The sequence below is a fragment of the Tenrec ecaudatus genome, chromosome 4 (genome assembly GCF_050624435.1).
Source record: "Tenrec ecaudatus isolate mTenEca1 chromosome 4, mTenEca1.hap1, whole genome shotgun sequence".
Lineage (NCBI taxonomy): Eukaryota > Metazoa > Chordata > Mammalia > Afrosoricida > Tenrecidae > Tenrec > Tenrec ecaudatus.
This window is the reverse complement of record NC_134533.1, coordinates 173291032-173312556: the sequence shown is the minus strand read 5'-3', so window position 1 is coordinate 173312556 and position 21525 is coordinate 173291032. Positions and strand designations below refer to the sequence as shown.

Genomic DNA, 21525 nt, shown 5'->3' with positions numbered 1-21525 from the left:
TTGAGGACAATGTTCCCGATTAGAGCAGCCAGTCAACAGAGAGGATCACATGGCTGGCCCCACTATGAGACATGACACCCCTCACTGACCCATAGCCCTACAGGGGACAACACCGGAGACACAGTGTGGGAATTGTACCCGATCTGATCCTGCCACACTGAGGCAAAACACTAAGGGGGTGCAACAGAACAGCAAGGGAATGGAGCAGTGAGGTTTCCAGGGAATGCTGAAGGTGGACTTTAGGGCCAGGGCATGGTGCCCCAACAGACTGGACTGGAAAATACTCCTAAAGGCCAACAAACGATCCTTGAACTAACTACAGGCTTTTCTTTCTTGTTTTGTGTCATTGATTTGTTGTTGTTTTGTTGTATATTGTTGCTTGGTTTTGCTGTCTTGTTTTTGTGCATGTTATCTCTGCAGGTCTGTCTAAAGAAGATAGGCTGGAGGAACAATCTGGAGGAGAAAACAACGGGACCGACAGTTCCGGGGGGACATGGGAGAGGGGGAAGTGAGGGGAAAGGACGTGGTGTTAACAAACCCAGGGATAAGGGAACAAGTGATCCAAATTGGTGGTGAGGTGGGTGTGGGAGGCCTGGTAGGGCATGATCAAGGGTAATGTAAAAAAGAGGAATTGCTGAAACCCTTGTGGGGACTGAGCATGATAGTAGGGCAGGAAGAAAGTCAAGGGAAATAGAGGAAAGAGCTAGAAGGTAAAGGGCATTTATAGAGGTCTAGATAAAGACATGTAAATATGCAAATATATGATGGAGAAATAGATCTATGTGTTTAAAGGTTTAGTATTAAGGTAGCAGAAGGACATTGGGCTTCGACTCAAGTACTCCCTCAATGCAAGAATACTTTCTTCTATTAACTTGGTATCTATGATGCTCACCTTCCCGACACAACAGCTGAAGACAAAGTGGGTAAATAAGTGAACGTGGTGAAAAAAAGCTGATGGTGCCCAGCTGAGATAATTTATTGTGCCAGTCTAACACACCGGCTATCAAAAGATATAGTGTTTGGGATCTTAGAAGCTTGAAGATAAATAAACGGCCATCTAGCTCAGAAGCAACAAAGCCCACATGGAAGAAGCACACCAGCCTGTATGTTCACGATGGGCCAAAGGGATCAGTTATCAGGCATCAAAGAACAAAAAAATCATATCACTGTGTGCTCACCTCCGTGATACGATAGCTGAAGACAAATAGGCGCATAAGCAAATGTGGTGAAGAACGCTGATGGTGCCCGACTATCAAAAGATATAGCGTCTGGGGTCTTAAAGGCTTGAAGGTGAACAAACGGCCATTTAGCTCAGAAGCAACAAAGCCCACATGGAAGAAGCACACCAGCCTGTGCGATCACAAGGTGTCGAAGGGATCAGATATCAGGCATCATCACAACAAAAAATCTTCCTATAGAGAATGAGGGGGGAAGTGCAGAGTGGAGACCCAAAGCCCATTTGTAGGCCACTGGAGATCCCCTTACAGAGGTGTCTTGGGGAGGAGATGAGCCAGTCAGGGTGCGATGTAGCAACAGTTAAAAATTACAACTTTCCTCTAGTTCCTAAATGCTTCCTCCCGCCCCACTCCTATCCCCCACCCCCACTTATCATGATCCAAACTACCTTGAAAGTCTGGCTAGACCAGAGGTTGTACACTGATATAAATAGGAACTGGAAACACAGGGAATCCAGGGCGGATGATCCCTTCAAGACCAGTAGTGTGAGTGGTGATACTGGGAGCTTAGATGGGAGAACAGGTTGGAAAGGGGGAACCAATTACAAGGATCTACATGTGACCTCCTCCCTAGGGGATGGACAACAGAAAAGTGGGTGAAAGGAGACATCGAATAGGGCAGGATATGTCAAAATAATAATTTATAAATTATCAAGGGTTCATGAGGGAGGAGAGAGTGGGGAGGGCGGGGGGGGGGGGGGAATGAGGAGCTGATGCCAGGGGCTTAAGTAGAGAGCAAATGTTTTGAGAATGATGAGGGCAATGAATGTACAAATGTGCTTGACACAATTGATGTATGTATGGATTGTGGTAAGAGTTGTATGGGTCCCTAATAAAATGATTTTAAAAAAGAAATCATGAGGTCTCTTATTCATAAGTGTATATGCCAACAAAACGCAAGTGCTGTCCTAATACTGGCTGCAAAAGCTAACAAAAATAAGCCCACAGTTTCGAAAGCAGCCCACGTTTATTGCCCAAGTACCCTGCTCCATTTGGGCACCCAAGTTCTATACCTACCTGAGTGTGACCTGTAATTCTGGTACAGCTGGTAGATCACCTTGGGTTTCCGGACAGCATACTGCTTATCTGTGCTGTTTCTGCTGGCATAGTGGAACAGGCAGCACAGATCACTGAAGCGGAAGGCCACACCCTGCATGATGCCCTGGGCTGTGTCCCCAGTGAGGAACATGGCATTGGGGTCATTAATGCATTTCATCAGTAGTGCCAGCTCCGCTTGGGTGAAGTCCTGAATCTCATCACCGTAAAACTCATGAAAGGACCACGGAAGCCCACTGAGTTTCGACAGCCTCTGAGACAGGTTGTAGAGAAAATCCTCTTCATCAAAATAACCTTTCTGGGACCTGATCTGCTGATAGAGGCAGAAGAGGTTATAGATCTCGCTCCTATCTTCCTTAAAATTGGGCGACCGCTTTCTCCCTAGTTTCTTATATGCTTCTTCAGTGAGTATTCCGTGGGGACTGCTGAGAGCCTCAAAAGAACCTTTTAGAAAAGATTTTATTTCTTTCCATATCAGTGCGGCGTTGTAGGAAGTTTTGCCTTTGGTCATCTTGGGCCATATTTCATTGACGAAGACCTCAAATGTCACATACACCCGGGGGTCGCTGTCATCTTTGCGAGCTTCTGCAGCTTTATCCTCTTCACCATCGTCTCCGTCCAGGTCTGTCTCATCCTCATCCTCTTGCCAGTTGGGGATGGTCCAGTCTTCCTGCATGGACCACCCTGCAACGGTTCTTTTCAAACTGCCATCTTCGTTTCTCAGGAAAAACGGGTTGGGCAGAGAAGCGTCAAGCAGCAGGAGCAGCTGCTTGGAAGTGACAAACAGAGGAAAGTTCTCATCCTTGAGGTCCTGGAGTTTGTGAACATTGGGCCCCATGGGTCTGTAGTGACTCGTGGCCTTGGTAGACTTGGAGAGCTCGATGAAATTCTTCTGTACCTCCTGGCACAGGACGTGGTTCTTGGTCACGAAGATCTGATGGAGATGCTCCAGCTGCTGGGGATGACTTGGCCCATGGACCGCCTCTGCTGGGTTGTCTGTCACCTGCTTCACGGCAGGCCCCATTGCACCAGCGACATGCTCCTCCTCTGGGCTGCATGCCGTTGCCACTTTAATTGAATTTTCCTCTGCCTCAGCCTGCATCTCCCTCTCTCCTTCATCTCTCCCTAGACCCTTTTCTCCAGGTTCCACTTCCAATCTTTTCCACCAGACCGGTTTGGCCAGTAGGGGGCTCCCTGCCTGCTTGGCTTTCTCCCAGTAACTGTGGAATTTCTTCCACATCCTGTACAGGCAGCAGGTTGTCTTCCCGGTGCCACTCCGCCCAATGAGGATGATGGGTTCCAGCGGCTTCGGGTTGAGGTCAATCACTGCATACTCGAGCTCACCCACCCGGAAAGGGTACTCCACTGTGGTCGTCGTGTCGTTGAGGATGTTGAAGGCCATGTTGGTACTGAAGCTGTGGAACTTCATGATGTTGTACTCTGTCTCCACTGCGCTGGCGGGGGGGAAATACTCGATATCCACGCAGTCCCTGCCCTTCTCTCCCTCTGTGTCCTCCACATAGCAACGGGGTATCCGTTTCTGGACTTTCATGTTGGAAAACCCCTGACTCTTGCTGATCCCCTTCAACTTCTTCCGCAGAACACAGGACATACCTCGGTTGTAGGCACTGCAGATGGCCCTGATGGAGTCTGACAGTTTGCAGTGATCTAAGACAATGTCCCAGATGCGGATGATTTCCGTGTAGACCCGCCCCGACTTCTCCGTGGAGTGTGCATTCTGCCCCGTGGCCATGATCTTCTCCGGGTTCTCGCTGCATCGAGGGGAGAAGTCAATGGCAAGCTCCCATAGCATCCGAGTTCCTTTATCCAGCTTCGCTTCAAAGAGCTGGATGTTCCCTTTCAGGTGCTTCAGTCGCTTCTGCAGGCCCTGGGTCCACTCGCCATTCCCCAACTGCTGGATAGCAGAGATGGCTTTCTTTTTTATGACCTTGGTCATTGCCTTACTTGAGAATTTCTTCAGCATCTCTGATGTGCACTCAATCTCCCATGTCATGTTATCAAAGTCCTGGAAACAAAGCTCCACATCCTGCATGCTCCAGTCCTCCCCATCCCCACGGTTCATCCTCCTGTTGACAACAGGAATGAGCTGCCTGGCCCTGGCGCCTGCCTGAGCATGGCCTTCCGCTGCCTCAGGAAAGGGATTATTGCCTCCACCACAATCAGAGTTCGCCGCAGCTAGGCTTTGCTGGAATTCCTCTTTCTTGGCTTCTGCGCCTGCTCCTGTCACCAGAGACTCTGTACACAGAGGGCAGGCTTCTGGGGGGGCCACAGCCAATTCAACTTGCTGAATCAAAGTCATGATGTCCTGTACGAGATGGTCTCTCAGAGAGCCTGACCTGATGGCTTTAGGCTCCTGCTTCGTCAGCTGGGCATGAGGGGCCGTTTCCCAGCTCTCCGGGACCCCAGCTTTTTCCAGCAGGGCCTCGGAACTGACGGCACATGACAGTGACTTGAATGAACCCTGAGACTTGAGCTGAGACACATGGCCAGGGGTGGTGGACCTTGGGAGCTTCCCCATGTGGGCAGCAGAGTCCTGTCGGCTCCTCCGCTTGCTGTCCATCAGAGCTTTGTTCCAGGTCAAGAGCAAAGGATCATTCTTCTTGACCCGGTGTCGTGCATCTTTGCCCTCTTTGTTCTTCAAATTGAGATTGATGTCAAACTTCACCAGCAGGTCTATGAGCTTCTTCATGCGCCTCAACATGCCTTTCTGAAACAGAATGTGCATCAATGTGTTCCCATTGCTGTCTTGGATGTTTGGGTTGAGGTAGCAAAATTCAGTGGGGTTAGACCAGAAGAGGTCCAACAGGTGGCTGAGGAAGCTAAAGCCAATGTCAGCTGAAAGACAAAAACAAGACCTTGTGAGTACTGAGCTGCTCTTCTTGGAGGAGAGAAGTCCCCTGGGCTTGAGAAATGCCAGTCGGGGTATCTTAGAACATGGAATGACCACAGGCATTGAATACTCAATTAAATAACCCAGTGCTTTTCAACCAAGGGCAATAGTTGCCCCCTCACCCCCACCCCATGGAGCTTGGAAACATCTGGAGACATTTTGTATTGTCCCAGCGAGGGGAAGGCTACTGGTAACTAGTGGGTAGAGGCCAGGGATGCTGTTAAGCATGTGACAGCACCATACTGCACAACGAAGAATTATCCAGCCCAAAACATCAACAATGCCAACCCTGAAATAACCTTTCAACATCCCAGCAAGATCCTTTATGTCAAGACCTTCAAGAGGGTCATAAATAAAAATATGTCCAGAGTTGTGACTCACAAGTCTTTCCTCGATCCACTCTGACAATTCATCATAATGGTCACTTCCTCCCATTAAGTTATGTGTGAGAGGCCAGGACAGGCTGGACTCAAGAAATTAAGCTTTTACAAATCATTGGTTTTCCCTTTCCCAAAAGGAAATAAATACCCAAAACACAGCATCGTTTACAAAACCCAACCTGATCATCAAGCAAAAGTCTACCATGTTTATCTACTGACTTACCATGTATATCTAGAAAGATGTGGAGTGCCGCATGTAAAGGAGTATCACCTTCCATGAGAGAAATGTCGTGAGGGTCTGCACCCTTGGTCAAGAGAAGAAAAGCCAAGTCAAAGTCCTCATGTTTTAGGGACAGGACAAGGGGGCTCACTTGGCTATCCTGGAGACCCTCGAGCAAAGCTGAGGAAAGCAGAAGAGAAGACGGTATCAGGCACTTCCCTGTGAAGAAGCACAGCCTAGGAGGTGGGAGGGACCACATTCGCCATTTAGTTTAAGGGAAGAGCTGATGCTGACTGAATCCCAAGCCCCTGCTGTCACCAACCCTGTTGGAAGGAAAATGTGCTCAAGTACCCTCAAGGGGAAAGCCCAGCTCCTGTAAGCCTCCTGTTCACAGACTTGGACCCTCCCAACCTCTCTAGCTGCCCACCTTTTCCCGACACAAAGAACACAGTTCCCACCACTAACATTCCCCTAGAAGAACGTTGCCCAAAGTGGATGACAGTGTCTCCTAGGGATGCTGAAACAATCCAAGAGGACCCGCTAAAGCAGATGCCTACACTTTATTCTGGATTATTAACTATAGTACAAAGATGTTTAATTTTTTTTTGGTGGGGGGAGAGCTGAGCAATTTTCTTTTTTATTCTAAAAATAAGTTTGGTGACCTATGTCTTAAGATTAATAAGATAGGGAACCATTGAAATTCCAATGCTTGACTCCCACACTACTCAACACAGAGTTGGTCATAGGAGTATGAGTGGTACTTCCTCCATTCTGTGCTACTACTCAGTTCTGTCCTAAAATGTATGTCTGGCCTCAGCTGCCATCCTCCCTGACACGTCTGCAGCCTCCACCTTTTAAGTTCAGTTCATGAATCCCTCTATGGTGCACGCTCCCCTGCTTGGCCTCCTTCATGAGACAGCCTTACTCACTGCCAGATCAGTAGCCCTACTACACAGACCCCCAACAGCCATGTGCTCACCTTTGAGACTTGGTTCCTACTACCACCCCATAAGAGTTATGTTGGATCACAGCATAAAATAGGGATTCCACAAGGGGCCTGATTTCCAAGCAAAAGCAATAATTATACTCCATGTTATGAATGCATTCTCTACCTCCTGAAAGCTTTGGGTGGAGCCAATGCCTGCAGGCTATACATTACAGTGCTTTGAGAGATGAGGCCCAACAGGCTGTCATTCCTTCTGAAGGGTACTTTCCCTTAAATGGGTAAGCCCAGGCACTCATCCAAGCGCTTGCATTTGGTAACTTATTAATACTCAGAGAGAGCAGCCAAAAGAAACCACTCTCATTCCCATTTTATAAACAAGGAGACAAAGGTATAAATAGCAAGCCCAAAGCCATATAGTTAGCAGTGGCTTTAGTTGGGGTGGTGGCATGAAAAGGTTGGTGTTTCTAAATTAGTTTTAAAACAAAACCCAGTTCCCGATACAGTCTGCACACTCCAGACGCAAAACCAGCCGTGCGTGATCATCCTGATGTAAACAGCAGATGTTTCCACCCACCAATTATTTGGTTGTTTCTTTAAAAACAGTCTCTCAAATCCCAATCCACTGATTAGGAAAGAAGGCCTCAAAAGCAACAAGGACACACACCATGCAGCAAGTGCAAGGGAGCCATCTAAGCCAAGGTCAGGAGGAAGTTGACCTCTGTGGGGACTCAGCCAGAGCAGAAGGCCTTCTACGTACCTGATGGCCTTCACACAACTGAGAAAGCGAGGACAGCAGTGATAACAAGAATTCACCGAAAGGCAATGTTCCTACTAAAAAACAAACCATTCTGTTGTCGTCTGATTTGACTCACGGCAACCCACATGGCAGAAAACAACTGGGCCACAGACGGGGTTTTCTTGCCTGCAATCTTTACAGAAACAGATCAGCGGGCCTCTCTTCCTGCTGGTGGTTTGAGCTATCAACTTTTAGCTTAGTGGGTGAGAGTGAAAACTATCTGCAGTACTCATCAACCCCCAACACTTCCTAATAGGGCTGCAATCACCTTTCACTGTCTCAAAACAAGAGGCTACAGGGGAGAGAATAAGGCAGAATGTTAAGGGGTCTCCAAAAGCCAAGGGGAAAGACCCTTGGAAAGGCAGTGCCTTGGCTCCTCCCCACGTGAACAATGTTTCCCCAGACATTATGTAGGCATGTTCACCTCCGCTGTCTATGAGGCAGCCCAGGAGCTGCGTCTTCCGCTGGTCCCAGCTGCTGAGGTGTGGGATGATGGCACAGATGTCAAGTTCCCAGAAACTGCAGTCTTTGATGAGACAGTCTCCATAGGGTGGCTCCCCGCTCACTTTGCGTGTCAACAGGAGGAGGACTTCTGGCCACTTTTGTTTTTCCAGTAAGAACTTGATGAAGATGTTGGCACAGTCGCGATTAATGTCACAGACCAGGTCAGGAGGAATTTCTTTGAAAATTAAGCATGGAAGAAGACACATCCAAAAAAGGGTTCATGATTTCTATCCAACCCCCAACATCCATGTATGAAAGCAGCACAGGTTTCAGACCAGGAGTTTCAAGTGCTAGCGAAGCTGTAAGCAAGTGATTAATTACTTTAGGGAAGTCATAGGGCAAACACCAACCTTAGAGGCTCAGAAGTATTGCATGACGTAGAGAAGTTGGCTTCAGAGGCTAATGAAGCAATGATGGTTGTGTTTTAAGGTGGATTATCTGAGTTTGGGGCATTCATCTAAGGTCAGAAGGGAAACATCTGACTTACATTTTACATAGTATCAAGAGTATGCCCTGCTTAAAAACAGTGAAATACTGGAAGACTCTAGAGAGAAATTACAAAGTCAAGAGCTGTCAGGTAATGATGAAAAATGGCTTACCCTCGACTCTTAATTTGGTATTATGATATATTAAGTACTTCCATGTGACTCCCGATATCTGGAGACAGGATAATGGTTGTCATAGTTCATGCCGTTGTTATGAATTATGGGTTGAAAAATTTAAATACGTCTTTAGAATGTTTATTGCCAAATATAGAACATTTGATTTTCAGATAACCAACAAATATATATAACTATATTTTAGTATAAGTATGCCCATGCAATATTTTATATTTGTACTTTATCTGGCAAGTCTGCTAGTAAGAAAAAAGGGAGGGAGAAAGGGGGAAGAAATCAAGGGTTCCTTAAAGAAAAAGTAGTATGGTTTACATTTGCTGATTTTCGCTCCCCAAGGGAGGAGAAAGGGGAAACTTAAAGAAAAGGCATAAAGTGAAAAGGCCAGGTATCAAAAGAGTTGGGGAAAGGTGCTCAAGTCGGCTGGAGGAAGACCTGCAGGGGGCAAGGAAGAGAGGGGGACAGATTTGAGAAGTAAGGTGCCCAAAATGAGTCAGAGAGGGACCCACCTCAACACATATAAATATTCATAGCTAAACAAATAAAATGCAGGAGCACAGACCTTAAGACTTTCAAAAATAACATTCTTATAGCTTCTTAGGAGGTTTTTACCAATCCCCAATAGCAGCTCGCATTTTATTTTTATAACCCTACTTAGAAATCAGAATATTCAGATTGGGCCATGGGTCAGATAACATGAAATCCAAAAGTCAAAGGCCCCCGAGGTGCAGTTTTTGCACCGTGATCTCACTGAAAGATCCCTCATGAGGTGGCCCTATCCTTGAGGCTTAGGTGTGATATTTATCTTTGAGTCACTCATATCCCAAAAAAGAAAAGCTGGTATTACAAACCCACACTAACAGCTAACATGAATTAGTATTTTCTATACAGGCCACTAGACTTATCAACTATCTCATCTTGTTCCTTATCAACTGGGATAAGGTGAGTTCTCCCAACTAGCCGGAGATGAAGAAAGTAAAGCTTGAAGAGGATAAGCAATTGGTCCAAGGGCACAGACTTGGCAAATGAAGAGTTAAGACTTGAAGGTAAAATTTCAAGCCTTAAACTGTACAATCTGCTGCATACTCTGAAAAATGTATTTGGTTACTCCAGCCAAGCCTTCCTGCCTTCTTTGTAAAATTGAGACCTCTCTGTCCTACGAGTTGAGTACTTTAACAGTTCATACTGTCAATTTTATAAATGCTCAATTTCACTTATCAGTTCTGGAATCTTCTCTTGATTATCTAAAACTTAAACCTCTTTTCTGAAAGTTTCCTAATTTCCCCAGTGAAAAAATTAACACATATTAGCCATTATTTGGAGAAAGATAGGCGGTTTTCTATTCCCATAAAGAGTTATGGTATCTGAAACCCACCAGCGCAGGTCTACCCTGTCCTGTAGGGTGACTCTGAGTTGGCCTTGAGCCAATGGCAGTGAGTTTGGTTTGGTTTATTATCCAGTGTGCACAGGGGAAAGCCACTCCTAGAGTTGTTTTGTCTTGTTTTTTAAATGACAGAATATGAAGAGTAATTCTCGCAGGAAACAAGGGAAATTAGTAACAGGCATTGCCTATGGGCCTGAGATTTAGGACCTGAAATTCAGAGAGGTAGAAGACTGACTTTTCACTAAAGAGCACCCCATCATCTTTGTAGACGTGTTACCTTTTTATTTCCTTCTTTAATTTTAACTTGTTGGAAAAAGAACTCTAGTAAGCATAAATTGTGTCTTGCCCAGGTGCCTGTTTTGACAAAAAATTACCTTGCAGCGAAGACAGGAGACGCAGGAATCGCTGAACAATTTCTTGCTTCAGAAAGTTTTTCTGCAGCGACCGGTCTCTGGAATTCATGTACTTCACAAGCTGTTCTGAGACTCTCCTAAAACTCTCAATCTCGCTGATGGGCCCCTCACCATTGCTCAGCCCTGAAAAGCAAAACCAGGCGACGGTTCTGAATGCAGAATCATTTTCCTGCCCCTTCCCTCTGTGGCCTGCTGTGACTGACCAACACCATGGAGATGGTGATTTCCGTGCCAGTGCTGACCATGGACTTTAAGAAGCTCCTGTGCTGCCATTGACTGTCTTGGGTCCCAGACTCTGCCATATGAACAGTTAGAAGCTAGCCCGCTGGCAGATCAGAGACAATGCCTTACAGAAACAATCAGGCCCAGATGTCTGAGCAGAGGCCTCGGAGATGGAAAAGAATCTAGCCAAGAGCAGCAAAGGCTGAAAATGCTTGCTTGGTGTTCAGGCAAAACTGTGAGGAAAAGAGAAGCCTCTTTCATTCCTGGAAAGAAGGTAAAATGGTGTCCCTTGTGGGAAACCGTTTGGTGATCTCTCAAAATCATAAACATAAAATTACCATACGACCTGGCAGTTCCACTCCGAAGCATATATCCCAATACTGAATGCAGGGATGCACACCCGCGAGCATGCACAAACACACGCACATGTCCACAGAGCACTATTCACAAAGCCCAAATGCAGAAACAGCCTAGCTCCCCACCATATGTAAGATATCCATGCAATGTCCAGTCATATAAGGACAGAAGCACTAACACACGCTGCAGCCTGGAGGAACCTCCACATTCGGATGAAGTGTGACGGCGGACACAAAAAGCTATACATTGATTCTGTTTACTTGAAGTGTCCAGGAGAGGCAAATCCTTTAGCGACAGAACACTGACTGGTGTTGCCAGGGGCCGAGAAGAGATGAGATGGGGAGAAACTGCTCTGTGGGTTCAGAGCTGTTACTTTGGGCTGATGGAACTGTGCACGCTGACACAGTACTAAGTACTGTGGAATGGTTCACGTGAAAATGACTAACTTAGGTACATTTCACCTCTGTGAAGTTTAGGTTTCGTAATTTGAAAATGGAATCATCATGAACAGATGAAGGGACAAAGTGGGCTGTGTCTTCACGCCCAATGAAGAGACCCTGGCAAATAGGAGAAGTGCCAGCATACATGTGGAGAGACGAAGAAAGCTCATGTCCTGTTCTATCAGAGTGGGGGGATTTTCAAAGAGAACTATTTGGGAGGGGGGATGGAGAGGCTTCTATCTTCCATGAGCAGCAGATGCGGTGTTAAGGATCTGTGTGCAATGAGTTTTGTAGGGGGTCCCCTGGGGTGCAATGGCTAAGCATTAGATGGTTACCCAAAAGTTTACTATTCGAACCCATCAGTCGACCGGAGGTAGAAAGACGGGTCAGTCTGCTTCTGTAAAGATGCAAAGACTCAGGAACCCGAGGGAAGTTCTGCTCTGTGTTACAGGGTTGCTGTGAGGTAGACTCAAGGGCGGACCGTGACTGAGCGCATGAAGGAGGGGCCACCAGAGAGGGGGTGAAGGAAGCCACAATTGGGGAGGGAGTGGGTGGGGAGAAGGATGAGCCGCAATCTCAGGCAAAGTCCCACAGAAGGTGGGCTCAGCCTGCTCCCACAGAGGCCTATCAGTCACTGGTTAGAGGCTGCATTCACACCAACATGGTAACCCTAGAGGGCAAAGCAGAACTGCCCTGTGGGTTTCCCAGGCTGTAAATCTTTACAGGAGCAGAAAGCCTTACCTTTCTCTGGCGGGCTCACATTGCTGTCCTTAAAGTTAGCAGTCCAGCATGTTTGAAGGAGCATAAGCAAGGCAGGCTTTGTAAGCCCCAACACACTTCTGGAGAAGAGTTTTCAAAGTGAACGCACTCCCAGGGGAAGGAGTGCACAGAAATGGTAGTGGGATCCAAGGGCATCTAGGCAGATGCAAACCTGCTCTCCTAGACTCTCTGACACACAGTTGGATCAAATGTCAACAAATAAAGTGAAAACACAAGAAAGGCACACACACGCACCCCAACTTCTTGTGCAAATGCTCATTGCCCTTTAATCAGGAGGTGACAGGCCCCAGCAGTACGAACAGTAGCACCGTCATCCAGAAAGAAAAAATGAAAATCATGTGGCAAAGGAAGACACAGGTCGCCTGAGCTAGAGGTGCACTCGAAAATAGACACCACGTGTCTGCTGAATCAGTGTCTGGCCAGCACTCTTGGACTTGACCCTCCCACCTTGATCCTAAATTAGCTACGAAGATGCAGAAATAGTAAAAAACGGGACTCTTGGTAACGGAGGAATTGACTTTACAGTGAAAGCTTGCTACTTGTATCTTCAGCCTGTGCCATAAAAACTTTTTAGAAACAGCATTCTTACCCCAGTGAAATTTAGTATAAAAGTCACTTGAAATGAGTAACAGGAAAGAACCACTTTTGACAAACATTGGCAGTTAGATGCAATTACAACAAACACATGATTGTGTGGCTCAGATTGTTAAGAAGACAGTAACAGAAGCTCAGGCAAAGTGCAAGCCATCAGGAAAGAAATTAGAGCATCACATGTACCTGCTGCCATCAAGTCTGGTCTAACTCACTGTAACCCTCCAGTTTCAGACACCGTGCATTTTTATAGGAGAGCTTCAACTATCTCCTGGGAGCGCCTGGTATGTATGAGCTGCCAACCATGTGGATAGCAGTCCAATGCTTACCTGACAGCATCACCGGGACTTCTTAGAGAAGGATATTAGCTCTCTTTTACACACACACACACACACACACACACACACACACACACACGAAAACAGAAATCATTTCAAAATAGGAGGGGTTTTTTTTCTTGCCAGAAATCTTTCTTCCATATTGTTCACGACAAAAATGGTACGTTTTATTATAATAATCTTTACCATTTAAGTGTATAGACTCATCCCACTTTCGTAAAAGAAAGACAAAATATATAATAAAGATGTACAGAATAAAACAAATGACCAAACAAAGATGTTAACTGGAGGAAGGGGTCAGCAGCTTTTCTTTTCTTTTCTTGTTTTTCCTTTCTGACATTTTCTAAAAGAAAAATATGCTGCTTTTCAGTAAAGAAGGAAAAAGCATGTGGCCATCCCTCGGGTCAATATCCACGTCTGTAGTTACATCCTGTGTTGGGGTTAGGGCTTCGAAGATGACAGCTTCTGAGTCACCAGTTCCATTTATAGCACAGACCTACAGGTAGAAACCGCTCCAGTGTGCTCCGTGCTTCACTAGTGCATCAGCTCGATAAGGCAGAAGCAAGCAGCAGTTGGCTCGCCTTGAGAAGACCAGACAGGAAAGGCTTCAGAGACCTGAATTTGAGCTCACTCTAAAAAGCCATGGGCTAAGGAATCAGAGAAAGCTGACCCAAAGAACAGAGAAAAGGAAAAGGCTCCGATCTGATTCTCTCCCGGTCCTATGGTATGAGTTGAACAGCAAGTCACCAGAGAAGAGAGACATGCTGCCATCTGGTGGTGGCTATGTGATGTAGATAAAGGTGGCAAAAATTCCAAACTCACTGCCAGTGAGTGGCTTCTGACTCATAGAAACCCTCAATGACGAGTTAGAATTGCCTTGTGGGTGTCTATGCCTGTACATTTTCATGATTTCAGAAACCTCCTTTCTCCCTTAAATCAGCTGGTGGTTTTGAACTGCTGACCTTGCAGTGAGCAGCCCTATGGAGAACTCTAGTGCCAGGGGTCCTCATGGGTAAAGATGGTCAGCATCCTCAGAGTCAAACCTTGGTTTTCTCAGTGTGATCCCTGGCCATCTTCTGGAAGCTTGAGAGAAACACAGCACCTCAGGATCAACCCTGGACCTGCCAAATCATAATCTGCATCCAACCGTCTTCCGGATAACCAGAGTACACGGTAAAGCTGGAAGAAGCACTGTATCGAGAACAGCAGAAATCTTCGCCGAGGACTTTCATTTTTTCTGGCTAAAATGTTATCTATCTGCCAAAAGCTTCCCTATCCAAAGAGACCAGCATGAACAGTCTCGCCAAAGCCAATTCCAGGAAGAGCCAAGGGATCAGGGATCTTTCATCCCAGAAAAGAAAACTGGATTATTTATCCTCCTAAAGGGTGCAAGAAACTAGCTGTTGTCCAAATATGTAAAAAAAAAAAAACACCAAAAAACCAAGAACCATCAAGTCAGAAGAGGGTACAAAACCGCTAGACACAACTCACCCCTAAGATATTGTCTCCACCTGACTCAGAAATGGATGAGTGGGGAGGAACTTAGGTCTCTAAAACCCAAGTGGATCCACTTTACTCCCAAGCACAAGGGCCCTTTCCTTTGCCTCTGCCACTCACTTTCTGGCTATTCCAGTGGTAGCCTGGGGCTACCATACTGGACAGAGCAGTTATAGAGTATTTCCATCACAGCAGAAATGGATGGTGCTGGTCTAAAAGACCACCTGTACCCACTCCAGTCCCTCCTTAGGTTTTAAAGGTTACGTAACTAGCAGACTCTTAGAATCAAAATGTATGCATACAACTCATAGAGAAGTATAGCTCTTTGAGGGGTTTTTCACAAGTTCATGGGAGAATTCCATTATCTTTTCATTCTAATGAGACTCTTCGCTTGGTTTTGAACCTGAGATACAGAAAGGAAAGGAGATGTGAGAACTTTGTCTCAGATGAGGAGTTTTAGCAGACCTTATTATATACTCACTGCCATCCATCGAGTCCATTCCAACCCCATAGGACAAGTCAGAACTGTCCCTGTGGGTTTCAGAGACTGTAACCCTTTACAGGAGTAGAAATCCCCGTCTTTCTCCCCCCAGAGTGGCTGGTGGTTTCAAACTGATGACCATACGATTAGCAGCCCAACATGTAACCACTATACCACCAGGGCTCCTGTTTCATTCTATAAGGTAGTTAAGAACAAATCCTTAAAAAACTAAATAAAAATTAACAGTTTCTGCTAAAGATTAAAACATTAAAGATAACAGATATACAAATATGCTGAATTCTAAAATTTATGGTTAGGATTAATAAAAGATAAATTTCCAAACAAGTCAGCCATTCCCTACAAGGAGCTAGTGGTCCTGTTTTGCTATTATTTTTAAACTTGGACATTCATGGACAAAGAAACATGCTTGATTAGTTTCCCTTCCTCAAATAGTGAGTGCGTAATCATTCTAAATCTAAGATTCCATGTCTAAATTCCAAGAAAGCATTTCTCAATGATTTATTAAAGAATTATTCAGAATTCCTTAAAACATAAGGCCATTTCAAAACTAAGCATGAGCATGTTGGCTTTAAAGGGGCATCCATGGAAAAGAGGGGTCCCTGTAACATATCTCTCTCCTGATTCCGATGGTTTCAAAGAAATTACAGGAGATAGTTAAAATACCAAATAAATAAATGGCAAAGTGGGTAAGGAGACAAATGAAAAGCAGCTTCAATCTACCCCATGTAAAACAGTCCTTGTTCTGTCCATTGCTGGGATCCCCATCCTGCCAGACTACCTGTTGTCCCCATCCTGACACAGTCCCTACTGGCTGCCATCAACTTATTAGCCACTTACCACTATCCAAGGGGAGGAGTGTTTCAAAAAAACTCTCTAATGACCAGCAGGTAATTAAACTAAACCCAAGGAGCTGTCATGGAGTCGGTTTCAACTCCTGGCAGCCTCGCGGGGTCAGAGTAGCACTGTGTTCCACAGCGGGTTTGGGTTTTCTGAAGTTGATCACATGGCCTTTCTTCTGAGACACCTCTGGATGGACTCAAACCTTCAACTTTTTAATCCGCAGCTGAACAGGCTAGTCATTTTCATTACCTAGGGTCACTAGGGAAAAGTATTAGGACAAAAGAGAAGCAAGCAAGAAAAGCAATCCACCAACTACAAACAAAGCATAAATAATCCAGGGAATTGAAGAGGATGTTCTTTATAAAAACAAAACTCTTCCCTCCAGTCACTGACAGCCACTTGTTTGGGCCTACGAGAAACCTTCAATTAAAAAAAGAGAGAAGACAATAAAAAAAAACTCTTTAATATTATCAAGTGTGATTCAAGAGATCTTAGCCAAAAAGCAAACAAAAAAAGAACAAGCTGTTACATATAAGAAACAAAGAACAAGCTTAAATATTAAAACTAACTTAATTTACCAAATTTTAAAAATGCAATGCTCAAAGTGATGATAGATAGAAAAGCTAAAGATGAAGGGTACGATCCAGGAAGCAAGATGAAAATAGACACTATTAAGGAAAGTAGAGAGACGTGGGTTGCTTGTGAATTCAGGACATTCATCTGTTTAAGAGGAATAGCAGAATGAGAAAAGAGACTTTGCAGGGGATAAAAGAAGAAGAGAGCATCATTCCCCAAGCTCAGAAAGACAGAGGGATAAGGGCCAGTAAGCACCAAGTAAGAAGTACTTAAGAGCATTCCTATGCAATTTCAGAAATCCACAGATAAGAGAAAACCCCAAAAGAGAAAGACTCACATCAGACTTGTAATCAATTGCAAATAGGTCCAGAAAACAATGGTGAAATTCTGTGGGCAGATAAAAGGTTTTACCGTGTATTTCCTAAATCTAAGATGCCAGAGTGCTGGACATGTCAGAAAGGGCTACCAATTAAACTGTGGCATGCCAATGTCACGATAACGTGGCCAAGATCATTTCAAAGAAAATGTTCCCTACAGAGTTCAACTTTCATGGAAAAAATACGATGTCTGTGTTCAGGTTTCAGTTGAAACTCATTTCCAGATATGCAAGTCTCCCACCCAGGCCAAAGCAAACTTGCAAGAAAGAAAATCTGAGAGGGCAGCATGAGCCACAGGAACTACATGTCGGTGTGAAATTAAAGGCATCACGGAAAAAGAAAGCGGGTTCGTTAAACTGCAGGGCGTGAAGAGTATCTCATTTAAAAAGAAGAGTCCTCCAGACCCTGGTAGCATTTCCTGTGCTACAATCCAGCCATCCTACTTACTGCTTTTAGAAAGAAAGAGCAGTGTCGTTTCCAGTTTTCACATTTTCAGAAACCATCTATAGGTGAAGCCTAGAAGAGGAGTTTAGAAAATACACGAAGAAGATACTAGATAACATTCACCACGTGGGCTGAGACCTTTGATTTTATACAGCAGAAATGTGATCTCAACTTCACAAATCAAGAAATATAGACACAAGGGTAAGTCAAAAACCGCCACAAAATCATAGAACCTTTGTTAAAGAAAAATATCAAAAAGTGAAACTATTGTTTCCTGACATCTCCTAACTAGATCAACACACTTCTGAAGACAGTGTTCTTGGCTCTCTACCTTTCCCAAAGAGTCCTGCGCTCTTTGGCTGACACCACATCAACATGATAATCTTGAGGGACTTCAACCGTGTTCCTGAGATGGGCTTTAAATTTGGGGAACAAAACTAAATATAAATAGGGGGATGCTCTAACACTGATGTAGATATGATTGTACAATCCTCCTTGGTATGATTGAACAATTGAACTATTGAATTGTATGATATGTAAATTATGTGCCAATAAAATTGTTGGAAAAAGAAATATACATAGACAGGATCAGGATTGTAGGGTTGATGGGGTAAAGTTCCCCACAAAATTCTTGTAGAACATCCCTTGCTACTATTAAAGAATAAGCAGGTACATTGTCATGATAGGGGGAAAAAATCCCTCAATATAACTTTCTTGGCCTTTTTCTGATCAATGTGGTTTTCAATTTGCTTGAAATTTCTTCTTAATAAGCCTCATGATCATCCTGTGTCCTTCTAGAAAATCTATCAAAATTCCCCTTGGCAATAAGATTAAAAAAAAAAAAGCAGTTGCCAGAACTTTCTGATTTGAACAAGACCAATAGACCCCCCAGGGAAGCCAGTTTTCTTTTGAAGGTACCCTAACAAGACAAACATGTGACTGAAAGGATATGTCTGCAGCTATCCACTGAGCAGAGGCACATTTTTGTTGGAATAGCTCATGCACGCAGAAACAAACCCTAACAAAAATACTTTCTGACTTACCCTCATGTAACTATATTTTTGACCGTGTGAGGGGCTAAAATCTCCTGTTCTATCTGAATTTTTTTTTCACTTTTACCCTGTGGATGCTTGCAAAAAAAACAGAATCACTCATACTGTCTGTGATGGTTAAGGATATGTCCAGCAGACACTTGTAGCTAAGGGTGGAGTACAACCGGTCAAACAAGTGATAGCCTGATGACACCTTCTTGAGGGTTGTGACCTTTTATGTGAGAGATAGAACAGAGACAATTTCTCTTTTGCCCTTTTGCCTTTCTGCTTGCTGGGACTCTGTGTCTGCCTCCAGGAGCAGCCCCACGTGGCCACTAACCCCAGGAGTCAATTTCCAAGCTGCCTGCACCAGGAAGCGTTCCCACAAAGCTTGGATCCACAAGACTCTGCACCCACCATCCTGTGATCTCCCTGTTTCACGTTTCAGGGTCACTGACCTGCAACTACGTGAGTCTGAAGAGGGCTCTGGTTAGCATCAGACCCAGGGACTTGAGTTGGACTGGGCTGGGACATATTAATTTCTTAATAGGAAATTACTTCTGTATATAAAGTTCTTCCTTACACATGCATTGTCATTGGTTTTGTTTCTCTAGCCAACCCAAGCCTAACACACTGTCCAAAGCTGGACCTGGCAAAGTTCCTATTATATTGTAAATAAGAATTTTCTTATTCTTTAAATAAAAGAAAACAAACTTTCCAAAGACTGGTGGTCTCATTTTCATCTACGTGTATCAAGAAAAGTAAACGATTTGTATCTCGTACCACAGGACCATTTGTAACCCCCCAGAAGTTAATCCACTGGAAGCCATACCCGGTAAGTCCTTAGAACATGCAGCCAACTTTTCCAAATGACTGTTAACTTTCTCAATCGCTTTGAAGTTCTTATTCTTCTTCAGGATATCCAAGGCAGAACGGGACTGTCGATCCAGCAGGGTGGGGTCTGCCCCCAAATGCAGGAGCATCTGCACATCCTCAGTTTGTCCTAGAGCAGACCAAAACGAGAAGAGGGGATTGTCACTCTTCTATCCAGGAGAGGTCCCATCAAGATGCTTCCTCCACCTCGGGCAAGGGGATCAGGGTCCCTCTGTTTACAAACCTGAACTACCAACGTAGGCAGTGGACCCAGCGCCCCAAAGCAAGAAGTCCTGTGTGAAGTGGCAAGGAGACTAGCTTCTAAGAGGTTCTGAAGTATGCTCCTTTCTACCTTTCTTCCCTCTCCTTGGCAACCAGCAATGAGGGGAGGGAATCTGGTTCCTAGGCAACAGTTGTAGCTGTAAGGATAACAGCAAGCTGTGGCTTCAGATTCCTTTATTCCGTAGAAAGGAGACAGAATATTCTGTCAGACAAAAATACCCGGTCTGGGGATAGGAGAAGAAAGTGGCAACTGCCATGTGGTCTGTCTGTTGTCACAGTTACCATTCTCTCCGCCGCCCGTTCCATTACCTGTGCTGACATAGCTCTTTGTCCAGCATCATGCTGGCTCTGGGACTAAGCATGCAAGTTTTGAAAATGTAACGCATGAGTCTGTCTAGATACAAAGACTAAAGTGGACATGGAGACTTAAAATAAGAGAGGACCGATCCCCAACTTCCATACACATGCTTTCCTAAAACTCACCACAAGGCACTAAGCACCATACTACGCGTGGTATTTTCCTTTGCTGCCTCCACAGTCACAACCACCCTCATTCCATATTATAAAATTTTAACTTAATTTAAAAAGTCAAACTTCTTACCCACTTCATGTTACTGAGGTAGGCAGAGTTCTAAGATGACCCCCACAAATCCTGGCCCTTAATATAACACATCTTCTCCCAGTTAGTTAATCAAACACTAATTTATGTGCTACTATGATGAAATTTTGTCAATGCAATTAAGGTCCCAAATCAGTTCCTCTTAATACAGAGAGCTTAGCCTGGTGGGCCTGACCTTACTCATCACAGCAGCCCTAAAAGTCAAAGGTCTATAGGTCACAAGTGGAAGAGGTCAGATTGAACATTTAAGAAGAATTTTATGCACAAGAGATTCTCTACTGCTAGCTTTCAAGATGAAGGGGACAAGATGGCAAGGGCTGTGGGGGGGGGGGCTGTAAAGCTGCAGGAGGCCCCTGAGTGCCAGTCAAAATAAGAAAATGGGGACCTGGGGTTTTATAGTTGCAAAGAAGGAGATTGATTATGCCACAACCTCTTGGGCTTGAAAGAGGCCCCAGCCTGCACCTTAATTGCTACTTTGCAAGACACTGAGCAGAAAACTCAGTCCCACACAGAACGGAAAGCCAGTACATGGGAGTTGTCACAAGCTTTTGGTGATCTAGCATGTAACACAGAAAACAAATACACAAGTAGATAAAATTCCTGCTCTGGGGTGAGGGGAAATCACTTAAAAGGGGAGTTAGAACTTAATGAGGGTCTGAAAAGAGGGGCCTTGCAAAGATGCACAATGGTTAAGCCTGCTCACTAAAATATTGGTGCTCAAACCACCAGCTATTCCCAAGGAAGAAGATAAAAATAATATGCTTCTGTACAGATTATAACCGAGGAATTCCTATGAGGCCATTCTACTCTGGTCCATAGTGCTGTTGGGATCGAAAATCAACTCGAAGGCAATAGGTTTTGAAAGGTGTGCCTGTCACCTTCCCGATACAATCATTGAAGGCAAATGGGTGCATAAGCAAAAGTGGTAAAGAAAGCTAATGGTGCCCAGCTATCAAAAACTATAGTGTCTGGGGTCTTAAAGACTTGAAGGTAAACAAGCGGCCATCTAGCTCAGAAGCAACAAAGCCCACATGGAAGAAGCACACCAGCCTGTTCGATCACAAGGTGTCAAGGGATCAGGTATCAGGCATCATCAGAACAAAAATCTTACCATAGTGAATGAGCGGGGGAGTGTGGAGTGGAGACCAAAACCCATTTGTAGGCCACCAGACATCCCCTTACAGAAGGGACTTGGGGAGAAGACGAGACAGTCAGGGTGCAATGTAGCAACGATCAAAAATACAACTTTCTTCTAGTTCCTAAATGCTTCGTTCCCCCCACCCTCCCACTGTCATGA

At 44.9% G+C, this 21525-nt stretch overlaps 1 protein-coding gene across 1 annotated transcript in view; it reads right to left on the bottom strand.

The window, feature by feature from the left end:
- Positions 1-21525, bottom strand: part of TRANK1 (tetratricopeptide repeat and ankyrin repeat containing 1) — a 115571-nt gene that overhangs the window by 37942 nt on the left and 56104 nt on the right. The window contains exons 10-14 of the mRNA XM_075547077.1: positions 19287-19457; positions 10421-10582; positions 7969-8223; positions 5806-5982; positions 2253-5147 (exon numbers count right to left, since the gene is read on the bottom strand). Coding sequence (XP_075403192.1) covers positions 2253-5147; positions 5806-5982; positions 7969-8223; positions 10421-10582; positions 19287-19457 — 3660 coding nt within the window. The remainder of the gene's footprint in view (positions 1-2252; positions 5148-5805; positions 5983-7968; positions 8224-10420; positions 10583-19286; positions 19458-21525) is intronic.